The 26999-nt window shown below is 38.6% G+C and overlaps 1 protein-coding gene across 2 annotated transcripts in view; it reads right to left on the bottom strand.

The window, feature by feature from the left end:
* Positions 1-26999, bottom strand: part of CDH18 (cadherin 18) — a gene marked incomplete at both ends in the record, with an annotated part of 175715 nt that overhangs the window by 22124 nt on the left and 126592 nt on the right. For both annotated transcript variants that reach the window (XM_082335404.1, XM_082335403.1), the window contains 2 exons: positions 167-288; positions 14062-14198. In XM_082335404.1, the coding sequence (XP_082191530.1) occupies positions 167-288; positions 14062-14198 (259 nt within the window). The remainder of the gene's footprint in view (positions 1-166; positions 289-14061; positions 14199-26999) is intronic.

A 26999-nucleotide genomic window follows, 5' to 3' on the forward strand; every position in this document is an offset into this window, starting at 1 on the left:
CTTTCAGCCTAATACAGTCAAAAAGTTGAATCAAATGTGAAATACAAAAATGAAATCAGAAAGAATTATGACATGTGTTCCCCAAATCAAACTTCTTACCTATGTGGCATTAACAAATAAAGTAATTCTTCTTTCTCACTGCGAGAAAGATAACTGTGAGAGTTACCTGACCAGGCTTTGCATTCTCACAGACAACTACATCATACTCTCTGGCGAGTTCTGGAGGGTTGTCATTGACGTCCAGGATTCTAACACCAACTGGAACTTGGCTCACTAGCCCAGGATTGTCTGCAAAATACACAAGGGGGTATTAAGCCTTTTGAAATATTCAATATTCTGTGACATCCTCAATTTGAACATGGTTTCTTAACACAGTAACTGGATGAGAACTAGATACAGCTGCAGAAATTTAGGTAGCGAGATACTAAAAGATGTTGTTTGCTGTGCTTCATTAACTGTTTTGAAAAATAACCAGAAAAAAGAAAGTGTGGAAAGTATAGTATGAGTCTTAAGTCACTGTTATATCATGTCAATAAAAATGAAAGTTACTCTGGAACTAAAGTGGGAGAAAGCTGTTGGAGTTATTGTATACTGTCACACTGTATGCTAAGAAATGATCAATTGCTTTGTAATGAATGTGAAAGTGTCATCACAGTATTGAATAAAATCTAATACAAAAATATTAAAAACTTTTTCTTTTTTCTAGTCCCTTAAAGAGTTTAGGAAATAAAATACCAAAATAATAAGAAAATATGAATGCATAGGCACATATAAACCTTTCCCAAGCTTGAGTTCAGCTTCCTCAGAAGTTAATATGCTATTACATAAAGTAGTTAATGAGCCCTGCTTTAGCAGTGACATACCAGTAAAAAAACAATGTTTAAATAACGGTATCTTAGGCTGTGATCTATACTTGTGTGAGAGCTCAATCTGAAAAAGCACAGTAAATAGAATCTTTTCAATAAGTATATGCTTTCCATAATAGAATGGTAAAAAACCCCAGTTTTTTTAAATCCATAATTCCCTTGTTCTTTACTACTAAGGACTAAGAAAATTTTATTTTGTTGAAAGAATTATACATTAAAACTTTTTATAATTAGCTAGAATACACCTTCTGAAGTCTATAAGTATCAGTTAGGTGACAAACTTCATTTTACTTTCACCAATTAAATGAAACTAGCAATAGAAGATAGCAAAGTCTTTTCCAACAAGATGGAAGAATGGGGTCTTACAAATTGACATTTTAGAAGTGCATGTCCCTGTGTGTGCTCGTGAGAAATTAAAAAAAAAAGAGAAACATTAGTAGTCTAAACCTCATTTGCCTTGGTTATTTTGATGTTAATTAATCCACATCAAGTTTCTGTCAAGAAGGGTCATTTGTAAAATGCCTTAGATTTGTCACACCTTTAACGGCCTCTGCCTAGAACTTTGAAAAACATTGATTAGGCACATATTTGCATTCAAAGCCACCAGTAATATAGCCTCCCAATGAAAGAATATTTGAGAATATTGAAGTTTCTTTTGACAAAGTGAGAGATTTACCCTTCTCTGTTTTCACCTGGAATACTAGTCAGAGCCTGGGGTTTAGAAGTTCTCTTCAGATTTTTCACATTCTCTTTTTAACTGATATGTCTATGTTCACCTGATGATTTTAATCCACTTTTGGAACTTAGTCAATTATCCCCATAAAATGGGAATAGACAGGAGATCAAAAAAGTCAACAGAAAAGGAAGACTTGACTTAGATAACGCAGGAACCTCTATTCCCAATTAATGTTAGCATTAGAAGTTATAAGAACACACTCAGAAGACATTTATAGACTTGCAAATTCCATTTTCTTGCTGAAATTTTCCTTGACTGTTGGTATTTTCAGTTTTATCCCAAAACTATGAATATCTTTATAACAGGTGAACTAAGGGACTGAAGTAGGCTATCTCAATTGTGTTCATGCGAGACTGAGGCTTTCCATTGCTATCTAGAAAACACTTTTAGTGGAAAACTTTGAGGACTGCTAAAATGCTGGGAATATATGAAGTGAAGGTGAGGAAGAATGACACCTGGCTGCTCACTAAGGAGTTGGGAGAAAGGGACCATTTGTCTACCTTTACTCTTATTACTGAAGGAAGCAATCTTCTCTCCAGGAGACCCTCTGCAGTATGAGTATTAACAAAAAAAGATGTTTGATCCTTCCCTGGAGGTAGGTCATGAGATTGTGCAGAACAGCACAAGCAGCAGAGATTGAATATTTCTTATTGCTAACTGAAATACACCTTACAAACTCATTTAGATAACTTCCTCTGTCAATGTCATCAGATAATCCAATTACAAAAATTCTGTAATTACAATTACAGAACATGATATCTAGCAATAGATGATCTAGAGATGATCTATGACTCAAAGGAGCTTTGTTGTTCAGGCTTTGTTAAGGAGGTTCTCGCACATAGTTTGTGAGATATGTGAACTAGAAAGTGGTATAAATTAAAGGAAGGACACAATGCAGACAAAGAGAGAGCACACAAAGCATAGAAAGGAGACAGAAGGCAGAGATCGCAGTAAAAGGTTAAAGATGAATAAATCCATTTGGGAGTGGATTCATTAACTATAGTGAAGGAATGGAAGATTTTAATACTAGAGAAATCCCGAATAAGTTTTTGCCAGAAGGCAAAAGAAGTTGTGATTATCAGATAATCATAGGATCACTGAAAAATCTTAGTTGGAAGGGACTTCTGGAGGTCACTGGTCCAGTCTCCAGCTCAAAGCAGGGCCATCTTCAAAGCTATAAAGGGGCATAATACATGTAAGAGGAAGCGAGCAAAAAAGCAGGAAGAGCACAGCACAGAGGGTACCAGAGATAGAAAACTGTTCTGTAGGTCTGGCATGTTTGGAATAGTTACTGGGGGAGGAAAATCAAACTTTTTAGTCCAACATCTGGCAAAAAAATGGTAAATACTTTTGTTTCAGTACAGTGTATCAGACCTCTTTGCCCCGTCTTGATGTGTCCTCTTCTATGCCTGTCACTACTACCCAGTGTGGTTTTACTCTAGTCTGTTAAATTTGCATTATTTTCCAGAGATTTCATGGAGATTCAGAGAGTTTACCTTTATTTGTTCTGCAGCTACTTTGCGGTACAAAGAATCCATAAATACCTTACCAGTTCAAAAGAGTTCTTAATGCACAAGGAATTATTAGTATCTTTCTGAAAGCAGTTACCTCATGGGATCGTTGACATTTGCAGGCAAATTTCCATATTGACAGCCTACTCACTACAAAATGCTAATAGGGGAAGTATTAACACTGCTTACCAAAACAGTCTTGAATTTTGTCAGATTGTGTATACTACATAGATGTGTGTGCAACATGATAGCATAGTTTATAATGGGGGAGAGAATGAGAATGAATTAAGAGGGACCTTACAAACTTTTTTTTTTTTAGGTTTGTTTTTGCTGTTTTATTATAAAATAAACTCCAGTCTTTTTCAGGTGTACAACTCACCTGCAATCTCCAAACCACTCCAATAACTGGGCCTTTTAGTAGCATATTTTTGTTAATTAGACAAATTTCTTGCAGCAGTTTGGCTGATTTCCAGTTTTAAGATAATCAGTGCTGGCATATATTACAGGCCCATGCATTATAAAACAGCCAGATCCATTCTGTGTCCTATTAGCATTATGGCTCAAGAGTAGATTTTTCAAAGTGAATGCTCACTGTTTTAAGGGATAACTGAAGCAGAAACATTGCTCTGATTCACCTACGTTAGGGACTTGCTTTCTTATGCTTGAGACTTCTCCCGGAATAAAGTTCTTCTGCCAGAATACTAAATATCTGTAAAGTGAATCAATTTCATTTTCAGCCCCTCCACCAGCAAGTCCTCTGTGAACTTACAGAAGTCCCTATCAACAGCCAGGCTGAAGTCTTGAATCTTCACTTCCATTAATTTCTGTGGGCAAACTTTAAGAAGTAAGCTTTTTAATACAGCTACTGCTGTCTGAGACTTCCTTTTCATATTAACAAAATTCCCATGGGCTTTATGAAAATAAAGAATAACAGTCCTGACATCAACAGTCTTCTGTGGTTTTGTTTGGTTTTGTTTTGTTTTACTTTTTTTTTTTATTTAAGTTAGACTGGTATAGTTAAACAGTTATTATTATGAAAGCTGAGTGAATAATTTAACCCAGAGACAGCCTGAACTATTTTAAAAGGGTGAAGGATTTTACAAAAAAATGGAATAATTTTGCATGTTTTCATGATCTGGAACAAAAATCTTCATCTAGTTTAGGATTAGAATGAATGTCTATGCTTTAGCATCATCAATATTAAATATTGATCTTAATCAGTACAATAACAACTTTTTTTTTTCTCATTTTGACATGTTTTCAAGCCCTTATGAGGCAAGCCAATACTTAGGAAGTTCAACCATCTATTCCAGTACTTTTTTAAAGAGAAGCAGAAAGCATTCATCAGACTTCTCTAATAATGATTAGTTTTGACACATTAGAAGACTAAACATAGATCTAGAAAGGATAAAATATACTACAGAAACAGAACTAAAATGATGAAAGAATGTCTAATATGTAAGTGAGAGCAGTAATATTCAGAAAATAGTGGGTTTAATTCAAGATGGTGTGTATGTGATAAACTAAATTTTCTGGCAAGGAGAAAATTATGCAGAATCTAGTAAGTGTAATGTTCTATTCTGCTTTTCTAAGGTAGCGGGTATTTTAAATATTGTTATCTGAAGTTGTCTAGAAAATATTTTATTCTTTTTTACAGCAAAATTTGACTTTTCACTGACGAACACAAACCTGAGGGCAGTGATCACTTCTCTTGGATCATGCTAGCAGTAGTAGCAGTAGTAGCAACAGGAGCAATAGTAAGAATAACAGCAATAATAGCACTGCAGCAGACTTAAAACATTTAGCATTCTCAAGCTGGCAACTCCCTCTGCCTTAATGCAAACAAAATTCTGCAGCTCATAGACAATGCTGATGCCCGTCTCCTGAGTGGTGAGATCACCACAAAATACACTGCTTCTATGGCCAGAAATGTCTATGTTGAGATTCTGGTATTGATTCACAAAGCCCTGAACAGGGAAATGTCATGTGATCCCAAAGATTGTCTCTTCTTTGGGGACCCACCTTGATAGCCAGGAAGAGCCATACCCTACATCATCTTCAGATGACAACGTAGGAATATCTTCATCATACCTTTCCCCAAAGAAACAGAGGAGAAGAAAAACCATCATGCCTAGAAGCCAATGACTAAACCAAGATAAACAGGGAAATAAGCATCAAACTTGGAATTAGAAGCATCACTTCTTGAGCAGGATGGAGAACTGGTTGCCTTTTGACAACTGTGGGTTTTTTTAATAGTTTTGTGTAGGTTTTCCTTATTGCATTGATAAATACATTTAAAAGAACAGCAGATTCTGTTACAAATCATATTATTGTGATTTTATGGTCCATTAGTAGGCAACGTGCCAAGGCTGAAAACAAAATGTATATCACTGGAAAGCTGGGACATGGTACCAGTATTGTGTCTAGCTCTCACCATTAAAAAGAATCGGACATCCAGTTTGTCACTACTCTATGAGCAAAACAGTCTTAAAACTCAGATCTTGTAATTTTTAAAATCTACTTTAATCTGGTCCACATTTAGGGAAATACTTTTGTGGCAGATTCTGTTTCTTGGAAAAATAAAGTAATTGTTACCGATACCAAAACTCTTTCTGACACTGAGCTAGCAGGCAGAATGCAAGTGAGGTCAAAGATGATGAATGAATGTGATTTTCTTCTTGTTGGGTGCAGGGTTTAAGGTAACACTTTTATGTCTGGTTCTGTAATGTACCTATAGAGATAATCATAAATGTAGCAAAACAATACATAAGACAAAATTTCCCTGTACTGATGTTAAAAAAAATTGAGTGAATTTCATGATTTAAGTGTACTCAGTATTGTTAAAAAAAACATTAGTTTTGAATAAAAAATTATAGACTAAATTTCACTATGAAGAAATTTTATATTTACTGTAAGAAAAAATTCACTTCAAGGAAAAACTGAGACACGAAGCTAGCAATAAACTCACTGGTATTAAAAAAACAATCATCCTGCTGTCCGCCAGATACAGGGGGTTAGGAGATTATAACACTGCAATAGCACTTTGTTCTGATTTAGATTACTTTTAGATCTTGAAAAGAGTTCCTTTTTCTAAAAAATAATTATTTGACACAAGGCATTAAAGTTACTCTTGATTACGGGAAAAAGTTTAAAATGAGAAAATAAAATGTCATCAATTCTTGTTCTTTTCTAATCCTTTCAATGCTATATGCCAGGAAGACATTACTCCATAGACTTGTTTCCTTCGGGCAATGCATATGTTGTTTTCATGTGTTTCAAAATAAACAGAAATGAATTGTGTATTTTTGTCTTTTGATTTTACTTTTTGTAAATAAATCAGTGTGCCTCTTAATGGCATTAACAGGTTTATTCTGTTTACATCTCCACTCTGTCTTTGGTTCTCATTCTCCAAATGACAGTCTCAGGTAGTGCTATCAGAAGTAACATATATTTTAATCTCCTACCAAAATCTTAGGAATGTCTTTTCTGCTGCAATGCAACCATAAAACATGAAAAAGAACTGGCAAATTCTTCTCATAACTTGCTGTTCACTGATGGCAATATGAGGTAGCAATATCCCTGTGCACCTAAAGAAAAGAAATAACTGCACCTCACTCTAATTCTATACTTTATCTGTTTATTTAATGTAATTATAGGGTTTTCAATATTTATTAAAAATCTCAAGGAGTTTCACATGTCACTGCTGCAAATTATTACTTCTCTCTGTGTATCCTGTTTTCCTCTGAATCGTATAACTATATCTTTCTGTTATTGTTTCTCTTTATACCAAAACTTATTGATGAAAAAATTGCTTATAATTAGAACATACACTTTAATGTTTTTACCCTAATTCCTGCACGTGAACTGTTCCAAACTTATTCTTGTGAGCTGTCCTGCCTTTTCACCTATTTTAATTCTGAACAGAATTTATTGACTTTCTATGAAAATATCTCTGAAAATTATTTCTTTGTGTATTTTTTGTAATGACTGTATTTTCCTGGGACCCTTTCAATACCACATCACAGGGTACTGCATATTTTGTCAATGAGGTATTACTCTAACTCAACACTTCGGTATCTTATTCCCTGAAGCTAGTATGAGGAATATGCATGGAGAAGCAAACACAGAAGATGTATAAATGAAGACAAATACCTTTGGGCTTTTTTTCCAATATCTGATTGTGTCTGATAGCCTTGGAGATTTTTGTTTTGTCTGTAAAATCGATTTCATAATGATGCCTCTTAAGTATTTTGATTTCTAACACACTGTGGTATCAAAGCTCTGTCTGTGCAGTATCCTTTCATGGGGCCATTTTTTCTGTCACTGACTAGTATTTCTTTAAGTCTGGGGGATCTGACAGAACCTGGCAGGTATCCTATTATTTCAGTTTTCTTGTTTTCCACAGCCTCTCCACAGCTTTACAGATTAGGAACTCTTTATGGACCCCTCAAAGATAAGTTTGTGCATTCATTGCATTCAAGTTGGTCCTTTAGGTAAATAGCAGGAAATTATCTGCTATTCCACTCTCAGCCATTGCAGAGCATTTTGGAGACACTCAGAAACACCGCAAATTCTTCCCAAAAAGACCGGTGATCTAGTAGACCCAGAAATCTATTTTACACACTGATATACATACCAACTGCATAAGAGAAATATGTGAAAAACTCCCAATAGAATGTATCTTCTAAATCTCTGAAATACAAACTTTTTTATATCTGCCCTGAAATATAAGCACTTATCTTGCTTTCAAAAGATCACATTTCTTACTACAACTGAGATATTCTTATTAACTATCTAAATGTCCAGTACTTTATGAATCTTAGTAATCTCTTCATGTTAACATAATCTGAAAGCCATACCTAGAAGCTGATTTGCTCTGTGTCTATTGAGCAGAGAATGAACACCCAAGTTCAGTTGTTAGAGTTAATATCTAAAAGGAGTTTCCTGACACTGTCTTCCTTGTTATATTTCTAAGTAGAAATTTCTAGTGAAAGTTATAATCCTCACTTTGATTCTCAAATCGAGACATTCTCCGATTCCTTCAATCATCAGTGTTTATTTCCCCCCACAGCTTTTATTCCTTCTTATTGACAACAAAGACTTCGAAGATACTATTATTTGTCCTATTTGCAGCACTGCTTTCAAAACTTCAAAGTACATGTTTATTTTTCTAACTGAAATTGGCTTTGGAATTGGCAGAAGACCATCCATTTATATTTGAGTGCCACCTTTCTCTTGCAAGGGGCTGTGATTTGGGGGGTTGCTGTTATTGTTGCTTTTGCTTTTGTTATCAGCACTACCTTATGCTAGAGAGAAACCTTAATTGAATCACCCACAATTATTTTTACAACCACCTATTTTCTTTGAGAATACATCACCGTTGGTGAGAAATTTGAGAGTTCTCCCTTTTTCTTCTCCACATTCAACACACAGTTCCCAATATCACAAAATCACAGAATGGTTGAGGTTGGAAGGTACCCCATAGATCAGCAAGTCCAACTCCCCTGCTCAAAGCTGGGTCAACTAGTGTACATTGCTCTGGGCCACGTCCACTTGGGTTTTGAATATCTCCAAGAATGGAGATGCCACAATGTCTCTAAGTGACCTGTCCCAATTTTTGACCAATCCCACAGTAAAAACATTTTTTTTCTTCTTAGCTTTAAATGGAATTTTCTGCATTTCAATTTGCGCACGTTGCCTCCTGTCATTTCACTGGATACTACTCCAATGAGTCTTTCCTCGTCTTTGCTCATCTTCACTCATCTTCTTTACTCTCCCTATCAGGTATTTAAACGCACTGATGAGCTCCTTCCGAGCCTTCTCATCTCCAGGCTGAACAGTCCCAGCTCTTTCAGCCTCACCTCATAAGACGCATACTCCAGTTCTTAATGATTTCATGCCCCTGCACTGGACTCAGTCCAGTTGCTCCATGTCTCTCTTGTACTGGGGAGCCCATATCTGGACACAGCATTCCACACATGGCCTCACCAGTGCTGTGCAGAGGGGAAGGATCCTCCCTCAGCCTGCTGGCAACACTCTTCCTCACGCAGTGCGGGACGCAGTGGGACTTCCTTGCCACAAGGGCACACGGCTGGCTCATGATCGATTTGCATCCACCAGGACCTTCACATCCTTTTTTGAAAAGTTGCTCTCCAGCCAGTTGGCCCTGCATGTGTACTGGTGCATGGGATTATTCCTCTCCGGGGGCTGGACTCTGCATTTCCTATTCTTGAACTTCACAAGGTTCCTCTTCACCCATTTCTCCAGCCTGTTGAGATGCCTCTGCATGGCAGCGTGACCCTCTGGTGTATCAGCCGGGACTCCAGTTTTGTGCCATTTGCAAACTGGCTGAGAGTCAACTCCGTCCCATCAACCAGGTCATTGACGGAGAGATTAAACAGTACTGCCTCCAGGATCAGCCCCGGGGGGTACTCCACTAGTGACTGGCCTCCAGCTGCACTTTGGGCTGCTGATCACAACCCTTTGAGCCTGCCACTTAAGACAATTTTCAGTCCACTTCACCATTCATTTATCTAGCCCATGCTCCAATGTACCTTGTTCTTACATGAGTTTCTCTCAATCTTCCTTAATTCTTAGCAGCTAGGGAGGTTACTTGGGAATCTGAATCACGTCCTATCATTGTGTGCTATCATTACAAAGAATTCTAATTGACAGATCCTACACCAGGCCTTAAAAGAGCTCAGCCTTAGCTTTTTCTACTCCCAAAGGAACAGCCATTCCCTATGACTGTATTTCTTTCCTCTAAATCAGCCTTTCATCTGTTATAAAACCCTGTGCACTTGCTCTGTATTTTCCTATTTCCATTACTCTTATCAAACACTTGGTCAAAAGCCTTTAATAGAGCTAAGCAAACTGTATCTCCTTCCTCTTTCAAATACTCTTTTATAAACTTTTTCAAAGAATTCAAACAAGCTAATGAAATGTGAATAATTCTCTGTGAAACCGTATTTTAAAATCCTATTACCATCAATTTGTAGTCCTTCCCCCTGCCCCAAACATAGTCTGTGAATCCTTCAGTATAAAATGTAGTATTATTTTATCATCTTTCTTATTTCCTAATACCACAAGGAGTTTTCAGAAAGCACTTGTACTGAAATAAACAAAGCAAGAGCTTCAGTGGTGTGCCCTGGACACCAAAATCCCACTCTTCCTCCCTGTATGCTCCTGTTAAAGAACAGTGCACGTTAAAGAAAAAAAGGACTACCTCATCCCTTCTGTACTGGGTTTGTGTGGCAAGGTTTTGGTAGCGGGGGGGCTACAGGGGTGGCTTCTGTGAGAAGCTGCTGGAAGCTTCCCCTGTGTCTGATAGAGCCAATGCCAGCCGGCTCCAAGACGGACCCGCCACTGGCCAAGTCCGAACCCATCAGCGACGGCGACAGAGCCTCTGTGACAACATATTTAAGAAAGGGGGAAAAAAACCCCAAACCCGTGCAATTGCAGCTGGGGATAGGAGTGAGAATATGTGAGAGGAACAACTCTGCAGACACCGAGGTCGGTGAAGAAGGAGGGGGAGGAGGTACTCCAGGCACTGGAGCAGAAATCCCCCTGCAGCCCATGGAGGACCCCACACCGGAGCAGGTGGATACGCCTGAAGGAGGCTGTGACCCTGTGGGAAGTCCGTGCTGGAGCAGGCTCCTGGCAGGACCTGTGGACCCACAGAAACAGAGGAGCCCATGCTGGAGCAGGTTTGCTGGTAGGGCTTGTGACCCTGTGGGGGAGCCATGCTGGAGCAGTCTGTTCCTGAAGGACTGCACCCTATGGAAGGGGCCCACGCTGGAGCAGTTCATGAAGAATTGTAGCCCATGGGAAGAACTCATGATGAAGTCTGTGGAGGACCGTCTCCTGTGGAAGCGACCCCACGCTGGAGCAGGGGAAGAGTGTGAGGAGTCCTCCCCCTGAGGAGGAAGGAGCGGCAGAAAGAACTGAGAACCACCTCCATTCCCCGTCCCCCTGCACCGCTTGGTAGGGGAGTAGATAGAGAACTCGGGAGTGAAGTTGAGCCCAGGAAGAAGGGAGGGGTGGAGGGAAGGTTTTTTAAGATTTAGCTTTTATTTTCTCATTACCTTACTCTGATAGCATTGGTAATAAATTAAACTAATTTCTCCAAGCTGAATCTATTTTGCCCGTGACGGTAATTGGTGAATGATCTCTCCCTGTCCTTATCTTGACCCATGAGCCTTTCGTTATATTTTCTCTCCCCTGCCCAGCTGGGGAGGGGAGTGATAGAGCAGCTTTGGTGGGCACCTAGCATCCAGCCAGGGTCAACCCACCACACATTCTCATGGCAATGACCTCTGGTATGCTTTAGGAAGTGTCTGTGTAAGCAGAAAAAAAAGCTGATCATTACATCAACATTACTCCCACAGAGGAAAGTGGTGGAACTTCCACTGATTTCAGAAGGGACTTTTGATCAATGCACAATGTATATCACACACTAAGACTAAACGTGAAAGTAAATGTCTTATGAAAGGTTCAGAAACAATAAAGCTGAAGCATGAGGATATCATGCATTTGAGGGTAAAAATACGATGTTGATTCTAAATTTCTTTTGCATAAAATAAGCACAGCTACAAATAGCTGCTCAAAGGATGACCAGTAGAAACTGAATTCTGTCAGTGAAGTGTAGTGTAAAGTCAAGAGAGGAAAACACTTCAAAAAACTAACTATAACCATAACACTATTTCAGCAGAGCACCTCTTACTGTTGAAGCAGTACAATCTTTCTGGGCCTTGCAGATTCTGCTATGTTCCTGGCTAAGAAAATGGTATCAGATGCTACAAATGCCTTCTACCATGTCAGATGAACTTGGAGACTGCCACTCTCACAGCTAAATAACATTTTGGTCATAACCTTCCACCTGTTTTTCAGCTTTAGTTGTAGTTCTGCAATTCCTTGTGCATAGACTGGAAAGTGAATGCCATAAAAGGCTGTAGATATGGGATAGATAGCACTTAACATAAGAGTTTTAGCCTTGATGCTGTATACACAACATATGCTCCTTCTTCCATCATCGATCCAATTACTGATTTCACAATAGATTTGGAAGAGTACAGCAGTGTTGTAATTTTCAAATTACTGTAGGTAAGAAAATGGCCAAAGAAGTGGACACAAGGAAAGGCTGCCCATCATTTAGGCTGCCTGTCAATCTGCCTGCCATCCATCTCTTCTTTGCTGCTGTCTCTTTCTTTTTTCATAACCAAATTGTTTTTCAAACTGACATTATAGATTTACTTATCTTTTCAACCCCAACTTTAACAGTAAGAGAGGCAATGCAAGGAAAAAAAAAAAAAAAAGACCTCTGCTTTCCTGTAACAAGTTGCACCTGGAATGGCGAATTCTAAGCAGGCTGTCTTAAAAAAAATGGCATTTCATCCTCATTATTCTTTCTATTCGCTTTTAGTTACAAACATAATCCTGCTCCATTCTCCATACCATTCTCTCAGCATGGTACCTGTACTACTATTCATTTGACTCTGTGAAATAAACAATGTGTAGAAAGCTACATTTAAGTTTAATGCTATTGAGATGTATTTCTGCAAAATAATTACATTTGGATGGCTTCCCAAAAAGACTAGTGACTACTCCTTTTGTCAGTATGTCCCAATGTGGCTTTTAAATCTTAATTCCAATTAACACTTACTATGCACCTGCTTACGATTAGGCTTAAATTATAGTTTATTTCATGCTGCACTGAAATAATGCATTATATATGAAGACACTGTCAAGCACACTGAAGTGTCAGTGGTTACCTTTTTTAAAGGGCTAACCATAAAACTCTAGATTTTACTATTTACAATAGAAATTTACTTAGTTCAAAACATCAGTTTAGTTCTGAAAGCAGGTACAATAATAAGAAACAATTTGTTGTCCTTATAAAATATGTATGTGCTGTTAATTCTGTAGTGTGTGCTACAGATTCCATTTTAACCTGGAGATGAAACAGATGAAAGCAGAGGGGGCTCAATAATGGCAGCGGCACCTGTTACAGGTAAAACCTGTATTGTGTCATCTGGCAATGACAGAATACACCAAAAAAAAAAGGAAAAAAAGAAAAAGGAAAGGCATATACATAAAATTAGTTCACAATTTTGATCAAAATCACTGCCACTGAAAGACAGTATCACGACGACTACTTAGCAGGACTGATCTACTGATCCAGGTTGGGATTTTTTTTTCATTTGGTTTCTTGAGTTTTTAAACCTTAAAACTTTGACTGTCCCAAAATAAATACCCTGTAAAAAAAAGGTTAACTGAAATGTTCTTTAAACTAGCCCTGCCTTATGTAAAAATATTTATCTGGGATTACTCAGTCAGACATTTCTTGACTGCAGCAAGGCTTATTTGAGGCAATGGAAATTGATCAGACTTTGAGGCCTTTCAAATGCACAGGCAAGTATTTATTGTATCTTTACTTGGCAATTTGCCTATTAAAAGGCCAGAGGTATACCCTGATAATCAGCAAATACTAGGCACCTGTCAGATATAAATTAATATCGGCATATTTAACATGCAATTTGTGAAAATAGGTTAATAGCAGATACAAGAAGAAAGGATGAATTTCTCAGTACTATATAGTGCTATCTTCTAAGATATATGAAATATGAAACACAAATGGGACAAGCTATTGACTTTAGAACACTGAATGCTTGGAACTGTTCCTGGGTAAACTGGCAGCCTTCTATCACATACAGAAAAACATGGTAAATTTACATAGCTGCAATCACATAGGCATGCAGGGTTTTGTTTATTTGTTCTGTGGAATTAGGGAATTTACACACAGAGAAAATTCTCCTTTATCCAAACTGGCTTAAAAAAATATGGTTTTAAAAAGAATACAACATCTCGAGATAGTGTTTCTTAAAATCTGAAAATTATTCTTTTCCTTTCTAATTTTTTTTTAATACTATGTGCCAAATATATTATTTACCTATCTCAGAAGCAGCCACTGTGATGTTGTACCAAGGTGTCTCCTCTCTGTCAAAGATCTTGGCAGTCTTAATGGTCCCAGTACTAGCATCAATGGTGAAATACCTATCTTCTTCTGTGTTATGATCAATGAAGTATCTATGAAGAAATAAAACAATAAATAGATACTCATTGTAGTATGTATCATCCAAAACAACAGAAAGCTACATAAGAATATTACTTTCAAGCTTTTAAAATCATAGAAATTTTTAAAAACCCTAAGAAAAAATCTATATTATGGAGGCACCCGAAGTAACACCATATTTCATTTCTTTCATAATGTTATGTTTCTTTTGATACGTAACAAGGTTTCCACTGTGAGTCACAAAGATATAAATTGCTAACAGGTGATATTTTACACAGCAGTATACAATCTTGTCAGATACACATATATTTTGACTAAAAAATCAGAAAACGGAAAGGCAGAAAACAGAAAGATATTAAGATATTATTCTTCTGCTTATTTGCTTGTCACTGCAAACCAGCATGCTCAGTCCCAGTACCTGTTTTGAAGCATGTCTCCCTGACATGAAGTTGATGACATGATGACATAAGCTGTTTTGAACATAACCATTACAGAGAGTAGTAGCAGAAATCGCGGATTTCCAGAGCTGCAACTGACACTAGCCTAGAAGCAGAACTAAGCAGCCCTGCTTAACTCCCTTGGCTTTTGGGCACTTTGCCTAGCAGAGAAAGTACAAGCCTTGAAGTGGGTAATGGAAGCAGAAGGAGGGAACACAAAAGAAGAGATTGACAAGACATTTTTTTCTCAAAGCTGGCATCATTTAGAACAGCTTTTAACAAATGAAGCAATTACAGACCCCTATCAAGCCTTCTTCATTAACTTCAGGCTTGATGAAAAAAATAAGGAAAAAGATTCTAAGTCTTTTACATACCATAATTGTTTTTCCTCATAATTTGCCAGCCCTGCTTTCATTCTGTGAAGTTTTTAACATATGGAAGCTATATATAGGTCAAAATGATTTATTTGTCCCATCCAATTGCTCTTATTTCTACATCACCGAAAGTGTAATTGCCAGCTAATAAAAAGAGTCGTGCACATGAAGGCTGCTAAGCTCAAAAAAATTAAAAATAACTTCAGTTTTATTTCTCTTACAATGTACTTATTTAGACTATTTGTGGAAAGGAAAAACAAACAAGCAAACATTTCATTGAATGATATATTAAAGTAAGATATGACATGTGAAAAAGCAAAGGAAATAAAGCACTAGAGGAGGAGGCAGGAATTTGAGTGAGTCACCTTAACTGGTCAGAGGACAGGACACTTAGTGAAAAAGCCAGCTAGGACTTGATGACTTAGGTTAGATCTTCCTTGTTTGAGAGAACCTGAAACCACCTCTTCCACCTGCAAGAAGTGTTTTACATGTGCCTTACAATATGCTATTTTGGCTTGTGGCACTCAAGATTTTCTCTTCATTCTTCCAGTATTTTCAGCAATTAAAGAACTGTACGTCAGGCACTGGAAATCAAAGCAGACAAAACTAGGCTAGAAAAATCTTTCCTCCTTGCCTGCTCTCCATCTTTCCTTTCGACATCGTGAAGAGTGAAACAGCTCCATATGACTGTGGGAGCTGTTAGAGCGAGAGCAGACCTTAGTTCCCACCCATTCTGTGTTTCTCTGGAATGAGGATTTAACTCGCTGTCTCCCATCTGAGCTACAGTCAGAACCTATGTGCGGTTCGTTAACTACCAACATCTGAGAATACCCAATTCTAAAATACTCCAGAAGTACTCAATAAAGACACTTCGGATGTGCAGGGCGGCAGCTGAAGTTGCTTCTAATAGGTAACAGGCTCAAACTGTCTCCATACTGAAAGCAGACTAGCAAGATCTTGATTATGTAGTGGATGTGACAACCATTTTTAAAAATTTAAGTCAGGAAATGTTTTTTAAGAGGACATTATTTAATCAGTGTGCCCCAAATTCGATGAAAAAATCAAAACAAGTGATGTTGCCAGAAAAAGAACGAAGAAAATTGCTGAATTTCTAATTGCTGAATCACAGTGGGCATTGCAGACACACTTCCAAAAGCTGGTATACTTCTCAGTGCTCAGTAAACTCAGAAGATGAATTAAAAGCAAGCTCTTGACCAACATTCATCAATCACTGATCATGACACGCTGAATGTTACAGCTATACAAGAAAAATTATGTTGCTTTTGAGGAATATTGGAATCCTCTCAGGACCCATTACAAAACAAACAAAAAAGGACCACAGAACTATCCTGTTGGCATTATTTTATGTGGCAGTATCGGTCCAGGCTACTCACACCTTATTATTTGGGAGTCAGGATTTGCTTTTCAATTTCAGAACAATTGTTTTTTCCACTGTCTCTACAGGTCTCAGTCTTTCATGAAGCACAGATTTTCAGGTTCTCCAAGTGGTTATTTGTCATGGAAATGTTTTGAAAGATTGTGCCAATATCAGTGGAGAAGTTGTAACTCCTATGCATACAGTTAGCCTTACCTTTTACTAATTACAAAAACTTTGGAGACAGAGTGGTATCAGTCTCTAAAAGTCCATAAAGCTGCCATGCTTGCCACAGAGTTGTGTTGAGATCTGAACTTTGTACATAAGATACATGCTTCAGGTGGAGAAATCCCCTCACATCTTATACTTTATGTTTGGCAGTATAGGAAACCTAAGCTATGACAAGTAGTTGAAACATCTTGACTACACTACTATTAAGGCAGAAATAACGAAATTTGGTTGTGTTGGGCAAGGTGGGCAGTGCACATATACACAAACATCTTTTACATGATGAACTGGAATGCTGACAGAGGAAGCATAGGAAGCATAATTGTCCCTCAATTCTCTTGGAGACCTTAGCAGGAACCTTCACCGGTAGAGCTTATAATCAGGTATGCAATGATAAAATTTAATTCCTTCTCTCCTACTACAGTCTTGTTTTTCTTGACTCTAGGGGTCTCCTGATAATGATGACAAGAACTTTTTGCTAAAAAAAAAAAAAATGCTTCACTGACCTGTTCTTATGGAACATGTACTGCAAATCCAAACCAATTTATAATACAAGAGTCTTGTCCCTGTGTCGTGGTTTAACACAGTCGCTCACTCACCCCCCCCGGTGGGATGGGGGAGAGAATTGGAAGAGTAAAAGTGAGAAAACTCACAGTTGAGATAAAGACAGTTTAATAGGGAAAGCAAAAGCTGAGCACACAAGCAAAGCAAAATGAGGAATTCATTCACTACTTCCCATCAGCAGGCAGGTGTTCAGCCATCTCCAGGAAAGCAGGGCTCCGTCATGCATAACAGTTACTCGGGAAGACAATGCTATTACTCCAAATGACCCCCTCTTCCTTCTTCTTCCCCCAGCTTTACATGCTGAGCATGATGTCATATGGTACGGAATAGCCCTTTGGTCAGTTGGGGTCAGCTGTCCCAGCTGTGTCCCCTACCAACTTCTTGTGCCCCCCCAGCCTACTCACTGGTGGGGTGGTGTCAGAAGCAGAAAAGGCCTTGACTCCGTGGAAGCACCGCTCAGCAGTAACTAAAACATCCCTGTATTATCAACACTGTTTCCAGCACAAATCCAAAACCTAGCCCCATCCTAGCTACTATGAAGAAAATTAACTCTATGCCAGCCAAAACCAGCACACCCTGCAAACATTTATTACTGTGGACATTGTTTACTTATTATCAACATGAAGCACAGTGACTACTCTGTGAGTCAGTTGACAGTAGCATAAAAATAGAAAGCATTTCAAATTGGGCTTAAATGAGAAAAAAACTTAAAGCAGTTAGAATACTCAGTTGTTTTTATGTGTGTGACTTAGAAAGAATTATTACCTCTCCCTCTGTAAGTACACAACCAAAACAGACAAATATCTGTCCCAAATATGAAGCTTGTGTAGAAAAGCTGAATTGATTCTGTTATGCATTGTGACTACTTAACACTTCATTTTCATATAGTAAGAGATGGTGCTTTTTTAAATAGGAACACCTTTTTCTACATCAGTTATTTAAATGTATTCTACAGAAGCTCAAACCTCTCATTTTAAAGAACTCAGTATTAGATGAATAATTTCAATTGTATTTTCTGTGTCCTTAATGGAAATAAAGTGATCCCAAGGTAATTTATTGTACTAACACTTTTACTTCCAGTGACATTAGAACAATGAAAAATGTTTCTAATTTATCCAGAGTAGCGCTTCCCCTTCGTGTGCTAACTTTTGCATATAGTTACAGACATATTGAAACATTCACAGCTTGATAGAATTTTTCTTGATCATAAATAAATGAGTGGCCCTTTCTTATGCTTTCTCATTATTATAATGTGCAGTTCTCCTCCATTACTCCAGATTCTTCCTTAAAATTGCTTTGTGTATCATATCTAAAGCAGCCATTTGCACTGCTGTGGTTCCCAGCCTTCATGAATGTCTCAGTAAAACAAGTTACAGAAGATACTCCCACACAGTAGAACTAGGAATGTTAGTCTAAAGCACTGCTCCCAAGTGCTCTTAAAATATTTTGTACAAGGATCTCCCTTAGTAGAGCCACTCATTTTTGTCACATGTAAGAGGACATTTAGAACAAGTTTCATTGTATTTACAAAGTGCTTAACATTTTAGGCTTTTATAAATATTAGCCACTGATTTATCCACACGTTGAGAATAGAGACCAGCTATATCCATAAATATACCATACTCCAGAGCCAATGATGCTTTATTTAGGCTTCTGAATGTATTTAGGCTTCTGAATGTATTTCACCTAGCAAAAAAATTTACTTTCCGCTAGATAATAGTGGCAAAGTTAGTCATATCCTTCCCCTCCTACCCTTCCCTCCACCTCTACTGGGCTGCTTTTCAATGTTTTTTCTAGACCGCAAAAAGGTACAGTGCAAGTTTTGAATTTCAAAGAGTTACTTCAAAAGTGAATTTTCACCTTAATTCTGTTGATGGTTTCTTCTTACTTAGAATGCATGAATTTAAAAATTAATTTATAATATTCATTGCAGATATTTGTTTACAGACATTTACTCCTGACAATGCTGTGTGAATTAGCATACTTTTAACCATTGAATCAGCACATCTGAGTTGCATGGCACATGTTAATAAAGAGACTTAATAACAAGACATGCTTAGGTAAACAGCTCTCCATAACCTGTTCACGTCCAAACCAACAACAGAAACCAGTCTTAAGGAAACCACATTAAAAAGGATCATGAATATAGAAAACCTATTAGTCATACTATCTGAAGAGAACCTGAAGGAAATTAAATACCAAAACTCAGTCCTGCTAGCACTGGGAAATGCAGCATGTGCCACCTTTTTATTAGGCGGAGTCACTCAACAGAAGGGCACTTCCCAGCTTTCATCCATGTCCTTATTCCTGCTTCTGACCAAAGCAAGCGCCTGGCTCCTGTGACTTCATTCCTCTCTTCCTGTCTTTTAACGACGCAGTGGTTCAGTGGCGACAGATACTCCCACCATTTGTACTGAAGACTAAAACCATTTGCATGAATTAGGATATAAAGAGAAATATATATGCAAGGTGGGCCTTAGGCAGAAGGGCACTCTAAACATATAAATCAGTTTGCAGTATTAAAGTAGTCAGGCTCTAATAATACAGAGAATGCTTAAAAATGGAGAAAGTTTTAACAGGTGCTAAAGGAGTTTAGGAATATTAATGATTTCCAAAGCTTTAAGGAGGACTTCTGAAGCTAAAACCCATAAGCATTTTCAGAATCTTTCTGCCTAAGTTATTCAGTCTTAAGATAATAATAACATCAGTTTGTCACTTGACAGACAAGTGGCATAGTCTGTTACTATTCCAGTATGTCTCTCTCCAGTTATTGTGTTTTAAGGAAGAGCCTTGAGTTTGAGTTTTTAAATAGTTTTGAGTTTTTAACTCGTCTTTTTTTTTGTCTTTAATCAAGTCTTTAGCTTATCCTTTCATCACACTATTTTTTTTCATTACGCTATTGTTTTTCATTACCCTATTTACCAACTGCAAACAAGAACTCTGTTACAAATTTCCACTCTGCCTACAAACCCACTATTGCTAATGAACTTCCAAAGCCACATTTCAGCCAGACGTGGATTCACAGGTCACAGTACTTCTTTGGGCTTTTGTATTGAGACACAGATAAATAGCCGGTTCTCTAATAACAAGTGACACTGGTTGCAAGGAAGCACTTAAAAAAGGTCATGGGAAGAGGATAGATCCTCTGCCAAAGCAATTGCTCACACCATCTAAAGACTTATAAATTAGAAATCAAATGCTATTATAAGGAAACCTGTTTAGTTAAAAATTTAAGCAAAGAAACTTTTCTCAGAAAGAGATGCTTAGACTCAAAGTATAGAGATTTTTTTTCTTTCTTTTAAAAAATACCTTAGGAAAAAAAGTGTAAGCAACAACTGCACAAGGTGAAGGAGGGAGGCATACCAGGGTGAACAGTGAGAGAACTGATCAGCTGCAACTCTCTGTGCCTGGCCAGCTGGAGAGCAAGAAGAAATGGCCCATGGTGGAACATGACTCTGGTGCATGCCTTTCATCTTCACTGCCTCCTGACAGCAGCACTCTTCATGAGCCTGGGAACCAGCAGCATCCCCTTGAAGCCAAGTGAGGGAGTGGGGAAACATTCTGTTGCCGTGACTGTCTTGCACTACACTGCCTCTCTTCCAAGGCCAATATATTTCCTCATAGTTCAAACAAACTTCTCCAGGAGAGAAAAGCGATCGTGACGTGTGAGTCAGAACTCGGCTGCCAGAACAGCAGGTAACCAATTTTTTCCTTGCAGCGTGTCTGGTAGATTAAGGAGACATTGGATGTTCCACAGCTCCTCAGCAGAAGACTACTACTGAGAACTACAGCCTTCAACTGTGCTTTCCAGTTGTGAAAATGAAATACATTTGAAGAGAGCTTGGAGAAAAAGTAATCTCTCTGTTTACCATTCCTTTGCTTTTTTTTTCAGACAGGCATAGCATAACTTTGAGGAAAATACTGTTCCTCTCAGAGCGCTTGCAGGAACTCGGTTTGATATGCTGTTCCCACTGAGTTAGCTCTGGTGCTGGCTGCCAGCTGCCATCCATCAGCTGATCAGCAGTACCTTGCTGTCTCCCGTATGGGACTCCTGGCTCACCTCTCATACCGAAATCTCAGCTCAGCAGAAGTGGCAGCCTTCCCTCTCCTTGTCCTGAAGATGTGGGGTGGCAGATTCTGGGAGGCATGGGGGAGTTGCAAGCAGTGGACTGCTGACTCGCAGCAAAGCCTCTGACAGGCAGCCACTACTGGTCTGCATTTCATGCAGAAGCTGGGTTCCTGCTCCTGCTCTCATTCCCATTCCCTGTGTACTGCTGGCACACTGCTCACCATGGACATTGGAAAATGGGAATGCTGTTCATCTGAAGGAAATGAGTCATTTCTGTACACCCATCTTTTCTAGCTGACGATTTCTGTCTGCATGTGTTAACCACTGAACATCTTTTCTAGCTAATTCTGCCAGTAAATGTAGGCTAAGAAAAGCCTACACCCTTAGAGGCCTAATTCAGAAGTCAAACCAAGACAAAGGTTTGTCTTCTCCTGACTTAATGAATCTCTTCTTCAGAGGATTACAATTGTCCAAATGTCCAAATGCATTTCAAGTAGGTGTGTTGATGGCAGAACTGCTATATTGAAGTTGCTTTTTATTCAGAGAGATTAACATTCAGATTCCAATGCTGCTAAGAAATGCAGTCAGTGTTATATGAGAATCACTTTTTGTTCCTAAAAGGTTTACCAGCTAAATAATGGTATTCTGCTTACATATTATCTTTTTTTTTTTTCTCCTCATACTAAAGACTAAGCCAAATAAACCAAAGATCGATAGATTTATTTATCCATTTATTGGAGTTGAGTGGTGCTATCAAAGACTACACTACAGAGATGTTCAGATATGAAGGCCAACTCCTAAAACCATAAAAGAATTTTAAATACTGGAGGCATTCTGAAGTCAGTGGAAATTACAGAAACATAAATATGATGTCCTGGCATGAAAAGTCAGGCTCTCAAAGTCACCATATAAAGAGGATCTGACATTTTTTTCTCTCACAGCTCTAAGTGAGGGATGGAGGTGGTTCTGGTTGCTGTGAGATTTTGACCACCATCCCGAGCTGGATGCTTCCTAGTCAGAACAGCTGTCAGAATAGCTTACCAGTTCCTGTACAGAGAGACAGACATTTTTGTTAGTGGGAGGTCTGGGACACATAGCTTGACAAGAATCAAAAATAATTTGAGGCCTCAGGGAACAAATCAGCAACAGATCTCCCACCTCAACACTATAAAGAAATGTTTTAAAATGGTTCCTCCCTGTGAAGACACACAGAGAATCAAAGAAATGGGAGAAAAATTCCCCTCTGCCTCCAGCCGTTCAAAATAGGGTGTTCTTTTTCTGTTTTGATTTACTGACAATCTTGGAGAATAATAATACTGGAGGAACAGAGAGAGCAAACGAATGAAGGAGGTGAGATGGAGGAGAAGGACACAGCTCCTCTCTGCTAACTAACTGTGAGCCATTCACATACCCTGGGAAGACAGTGTGTCTCTCTAAGTGTTGATCACAGGGTTATGACAGTGTCATGCTTTGAGGGTCTGAGCAGAGTGGAGGACAGATATCCGCCTTTGCCTCCACGAGTGCAGGGCTGGCAGGATCCGGGGGGGATGTTCCCCCATCAGGCATGTGAGGGAGGGACTGTCACGCTACATGACGGCACTGATCTCAGCAGGCTGCCCTAAGTACAGCTAACAAAGCATCCTGCGCATAGAATAGCAGAAAGCAAACTGACCTTACTCCACTTATATGACATTCTAAGAGCAAGTAAGACAAACGAATACAACTAGGTGAAGAGGCTTTTATATTTTCCGGCAGAGGATCAATCTTATCCCCTCTCCCTGCTGACAGTAGGGGGGAGTGGTGTAGAAACTGATACTGATCTCAGAGGACAGGAAGAAAAAAAAAAATAAAAATACAATTTTCATTTTCACCCCCCACCCTGATCCCCTGGCACAGGTCTCCCTTGTCTTAATATGCTGATACTGCATGACCAAAATTTGAGTGACTGAGTTAGAATAAAAAGTTCAGGTTTTACTCCACCTCTAGTAAATACAAACTTTACATCAGAAAAATAGCCTATGACCAGAATCCTCTGCAACACTTTGTCTTTAAGGCTCTCAGAAATAATAATAGGAATACATGAAACTCCATGGGTATGTTCTTTCATCTACATATGAGCATTCCTCTTAAAATACCATTTACTGAAAATTAACATGACTTTCCGAAGGCTGATGTCAGAAAGTACTGAACTTATGTCTATCTTTTACTGCCAATGCAGCAAAAGTTAAAATAAGTTTCTCTGCCTGATGCAGGAACTGAAGAACAATTTCCTACACCACATTAATTGTTATAATCCTATGTACTTGTCATTCATTAATTTTTCAGTATTCTATCTGAAAGAAAGGAAAAGAAGGCTGCCAATTTAAATCAAACTAGGGTAAGGCAACTTTGAATTCATTATAGCTTCAAAATACCAGGTATGGTGTTGGAAAGCCCATTTTTGTACTCATTAGTATGTACATATATCATAACCATTATGATACATCATCCATTTTAAGGCAATACCATAAGACCATTAGAAAAGTGAGAAGCCAGAATCAGGGCTGGGACTGTACTTGTATTCTTCACTAACTTAGCACAAAATGAACAGTCTGATATTCACAAAAAAAAAAAAAAAAAAAAAGAGCAAAGAAAAAGCTTTTTCTGACTTTCTTTGGTTATTTTGGTTTGCTACTTTGTTTTTATCTACAAAAGACAACCATGTGCACCTTTATGTTTCATAGGTATTTCTTCCGTGTTTTACTGCTTTTTTAGCAGTAGTGTCAAGAGCACAGTGAAGAAAGAAGTTCATTTGCTAGTGACATCACGAAGTCACTAAGACTACCTCAGTTTCCTACAGGTAATCAATTTCAGTTTTAGCAAATAAAATTCATTGTAGTGAGGTAGATTACAGACTGCTTAGGGTCCAACACAAAAATGATTTGAATTCCAATGTATTAATGTAACAAAACCAAATCAACCTTCCAAGGATCCAACAAAACATAAGGTTATTTTTAACCAAGCCATGATAAACATCATTCTGAAAAGGGAAGGTGCTTCCATTTCTTATTGTTTGACACTACCATTACACTCAGAGTGCTGATCAGTAGCCATACCCCATTTGCCAGCAGTCTTCTGTTAAATAGCTGGGAAGAGACCATTCTTGCCCAGAAATACAGACAACCTAAGTCAAACATAATAAGTGGGAGTAACAAATGACGAGAGGGGACAGAGGCCCTGTCACTAGTGCTCAAAACAGTGATTTGCCTCCTGTACCACTGCATGACAAAGACTGCACAGCAGCAGCAAAAGGAGTGAGCTGACTTTATGCTATATGCAGGCTAAATTTCTATAATAGCATGACTTATTTCTGAAAAACTACTCTTACCAGGGTACAGCGTTAATAAAGACTTTCGGTTCCTTATTAGACAGTATCAAACTGGGATCAAGTTAATATCAGGGAACTTGCCCATGTCATGCAACTATTTTCACTATTATACTGGAGTTTCAGAAGGTATCATGTTCTTAAAACTATGCCTTTGCTCTTTTCTGAATCACTAACTTGGCGGGGGCTTGGGGAACAGCAACAACATTATTTTTCTGAAAACCACTCCACTGAAAACAGACCAGATGCAGCCAGAAAGCTCCAAGGATCACTGGGAATATGTGGCTAGATGGACTCAGCACCCAAGAATCACCTACAGGAAGACGGCCCGGTTTCAACAGGCACTACTGCAGCCCTGTGGCAGTACTAGCAGCCTAGGGCTGCTCCCAGTACACATATGCAACTTGCCAATTAAAAGCTGTTTTCACCCCTAATCCCCATGGAAGTCTTCTGTGTATGGGTTCAGGAAGAAAATAGATCATTTCTAAGTAAGTATGGAAAGACTTAAAATGAATAATATACTAAAATAAAATTATAATTAGAGCATGTAATAGTCATGCTTTCTTTCATATTGTGTGGGAAACATTCAAGACCCACTTGCACACCAGATATTATTATAAGACATGACTTAACCCTGATCTTTTCAAGCAACAAAAGATTTTGGTATGGAAGCGGACTACTTGACACAATGCAATGCAAGGGTTCAGTTTCTCACAAATGTTCCAACAAGGCAGTAACCCCTATGAATGAATTACAATTTAGGATGTTTTCCATTGATTTAGAATGCAATTTTTTAAGTAAATAGCTGCTTTTCAAACCACGCCAAAATCTTTAAAATTAATACATAATGGATTTTTAATATCTTTCTTTTTTATGCTATGATTATGTTTGCTTCTCATATTTCAATACAATAGTAAACTTTTATTTCAAAACATAGCATTTTTAAGTTTCCCTGAAAATGCATGTCTACCTATTTGAAGGAAAAAAAAATCAACTTAAAGAGAAAAATCCTTTAAAACAGCCCAAATTGCCAACCAGATAATGTCCAAATAAAAGAAACCTCTAATAGCTACATTCGTTATTACAGAGGTTCTTTTGCTGGGGTTGAAAAAGTAAAACACTAGTACAAGCACTGGCACAATGTAAGTGCACTGTGAAGACTGTTCAGCTCAGGAACAAGTTGAAATCACTGTGATGAAATCGCAGTGAGGAAATAAGGACAAAAAAGCCTTCAGTTCCCTTTCTACTGATAACAATAGAGGTTGTTATTTATTTTTTGGGTTTAGCACAAATAACTGTTTTTTAAAAAGATTTCCTTTCAGCATTGTTAATTACTCTAAGTACTCCTCTACCCATTATTCTGGTTATAAGAATTGTTCCTGCCACCAAAATAAACTGTTACTTAATTGTGCAGTGAACAAATCACAGCACTGTATCTCTTTTAGCAGCCGGACAGCAAAGTGACATGGTTGCAACTGTGTGTGCCTAATGCTTTATCAATCTCACACGCAGCAACAAGCGTCCTCATAAAGTGGAAAGGACGGACAAGTGGATTAGGAAAAACTGTTAAGCAAATCGCTGCTCCATAGCTTGTCCTGCAGACTTACAGCATTTGGAGATGTATCTGAGCCATTTGCCTGAGGAACCATTACTCCATTGTTCCACACAGATCAGCTATGCAAGTCTTATCTGTAGCTGTCTTCCTTGAGACTGTGTGATCTGTGCTTTCTAAGAAAGTTACATTGAATCTTGCTGGTTTTATTTTTATAATCACTATTTTTATATTGAATGAACTAGGAATTGTGTGGAAACGAAGGAGAGACATGATCTCATTACCCTCAGACTCATCAGGGTTTCAGATGAACTGTGAAGGCATTTCTTGTAAACGAGCACCGAAGGACGTAAGTGCACTGTGTGCACACTTCTGAGAACAACGGCCTCCTCCGAGCCGCTCCTTTGCTTGTCGCTGTGAGCAGAGCGTGGGGCAGGACCCAGCCTCCAGTGGAGCAGCAGCCCCAGCCCGGCCAACCCGGCCCGCTTCTCAGGTTGTGCGTCGCTTCCAACCCATAGCTTCCCAAGCTGCAGCCACATCTTGAAACACAAAGCCCTTCTGCACGGTGTCAGTACTGGTGTGCGAAGGGAGGTTAGGAAGCAGGGTTCAAGTTGCCCGTTCCCAGACCAGCCGTTCTCCTCCTGCAGGAGGAGGCTCAAGGAGAACCTGAGGGCACACTAACCCAGCCTGGTGCCTCCTCAGAGTCCCACGCAACAACGTGTTAGTCCGGGCCTTAAAGGATCAGGCTTTTCATAAAAAGCCCGCACGCTCACAAACGACATTCACTGTCAGTTTGACCAAGACAGGTAAAGCCTGGCTAGAGAGTGGACCCAGTCACAATATAATGATATG

Source organism: Platalea leucorodia (genome assembly GCF_965183815.1).
Source record: "Platalea leucorodia genome assembly, chromosome: 1".
Taxonomy (NCBI): Eukaryota; Metazoa; Chordata; class Aves; order Pelecaniformes; family Threskiornithidae; genus Platalea; species Platalea leucorodia.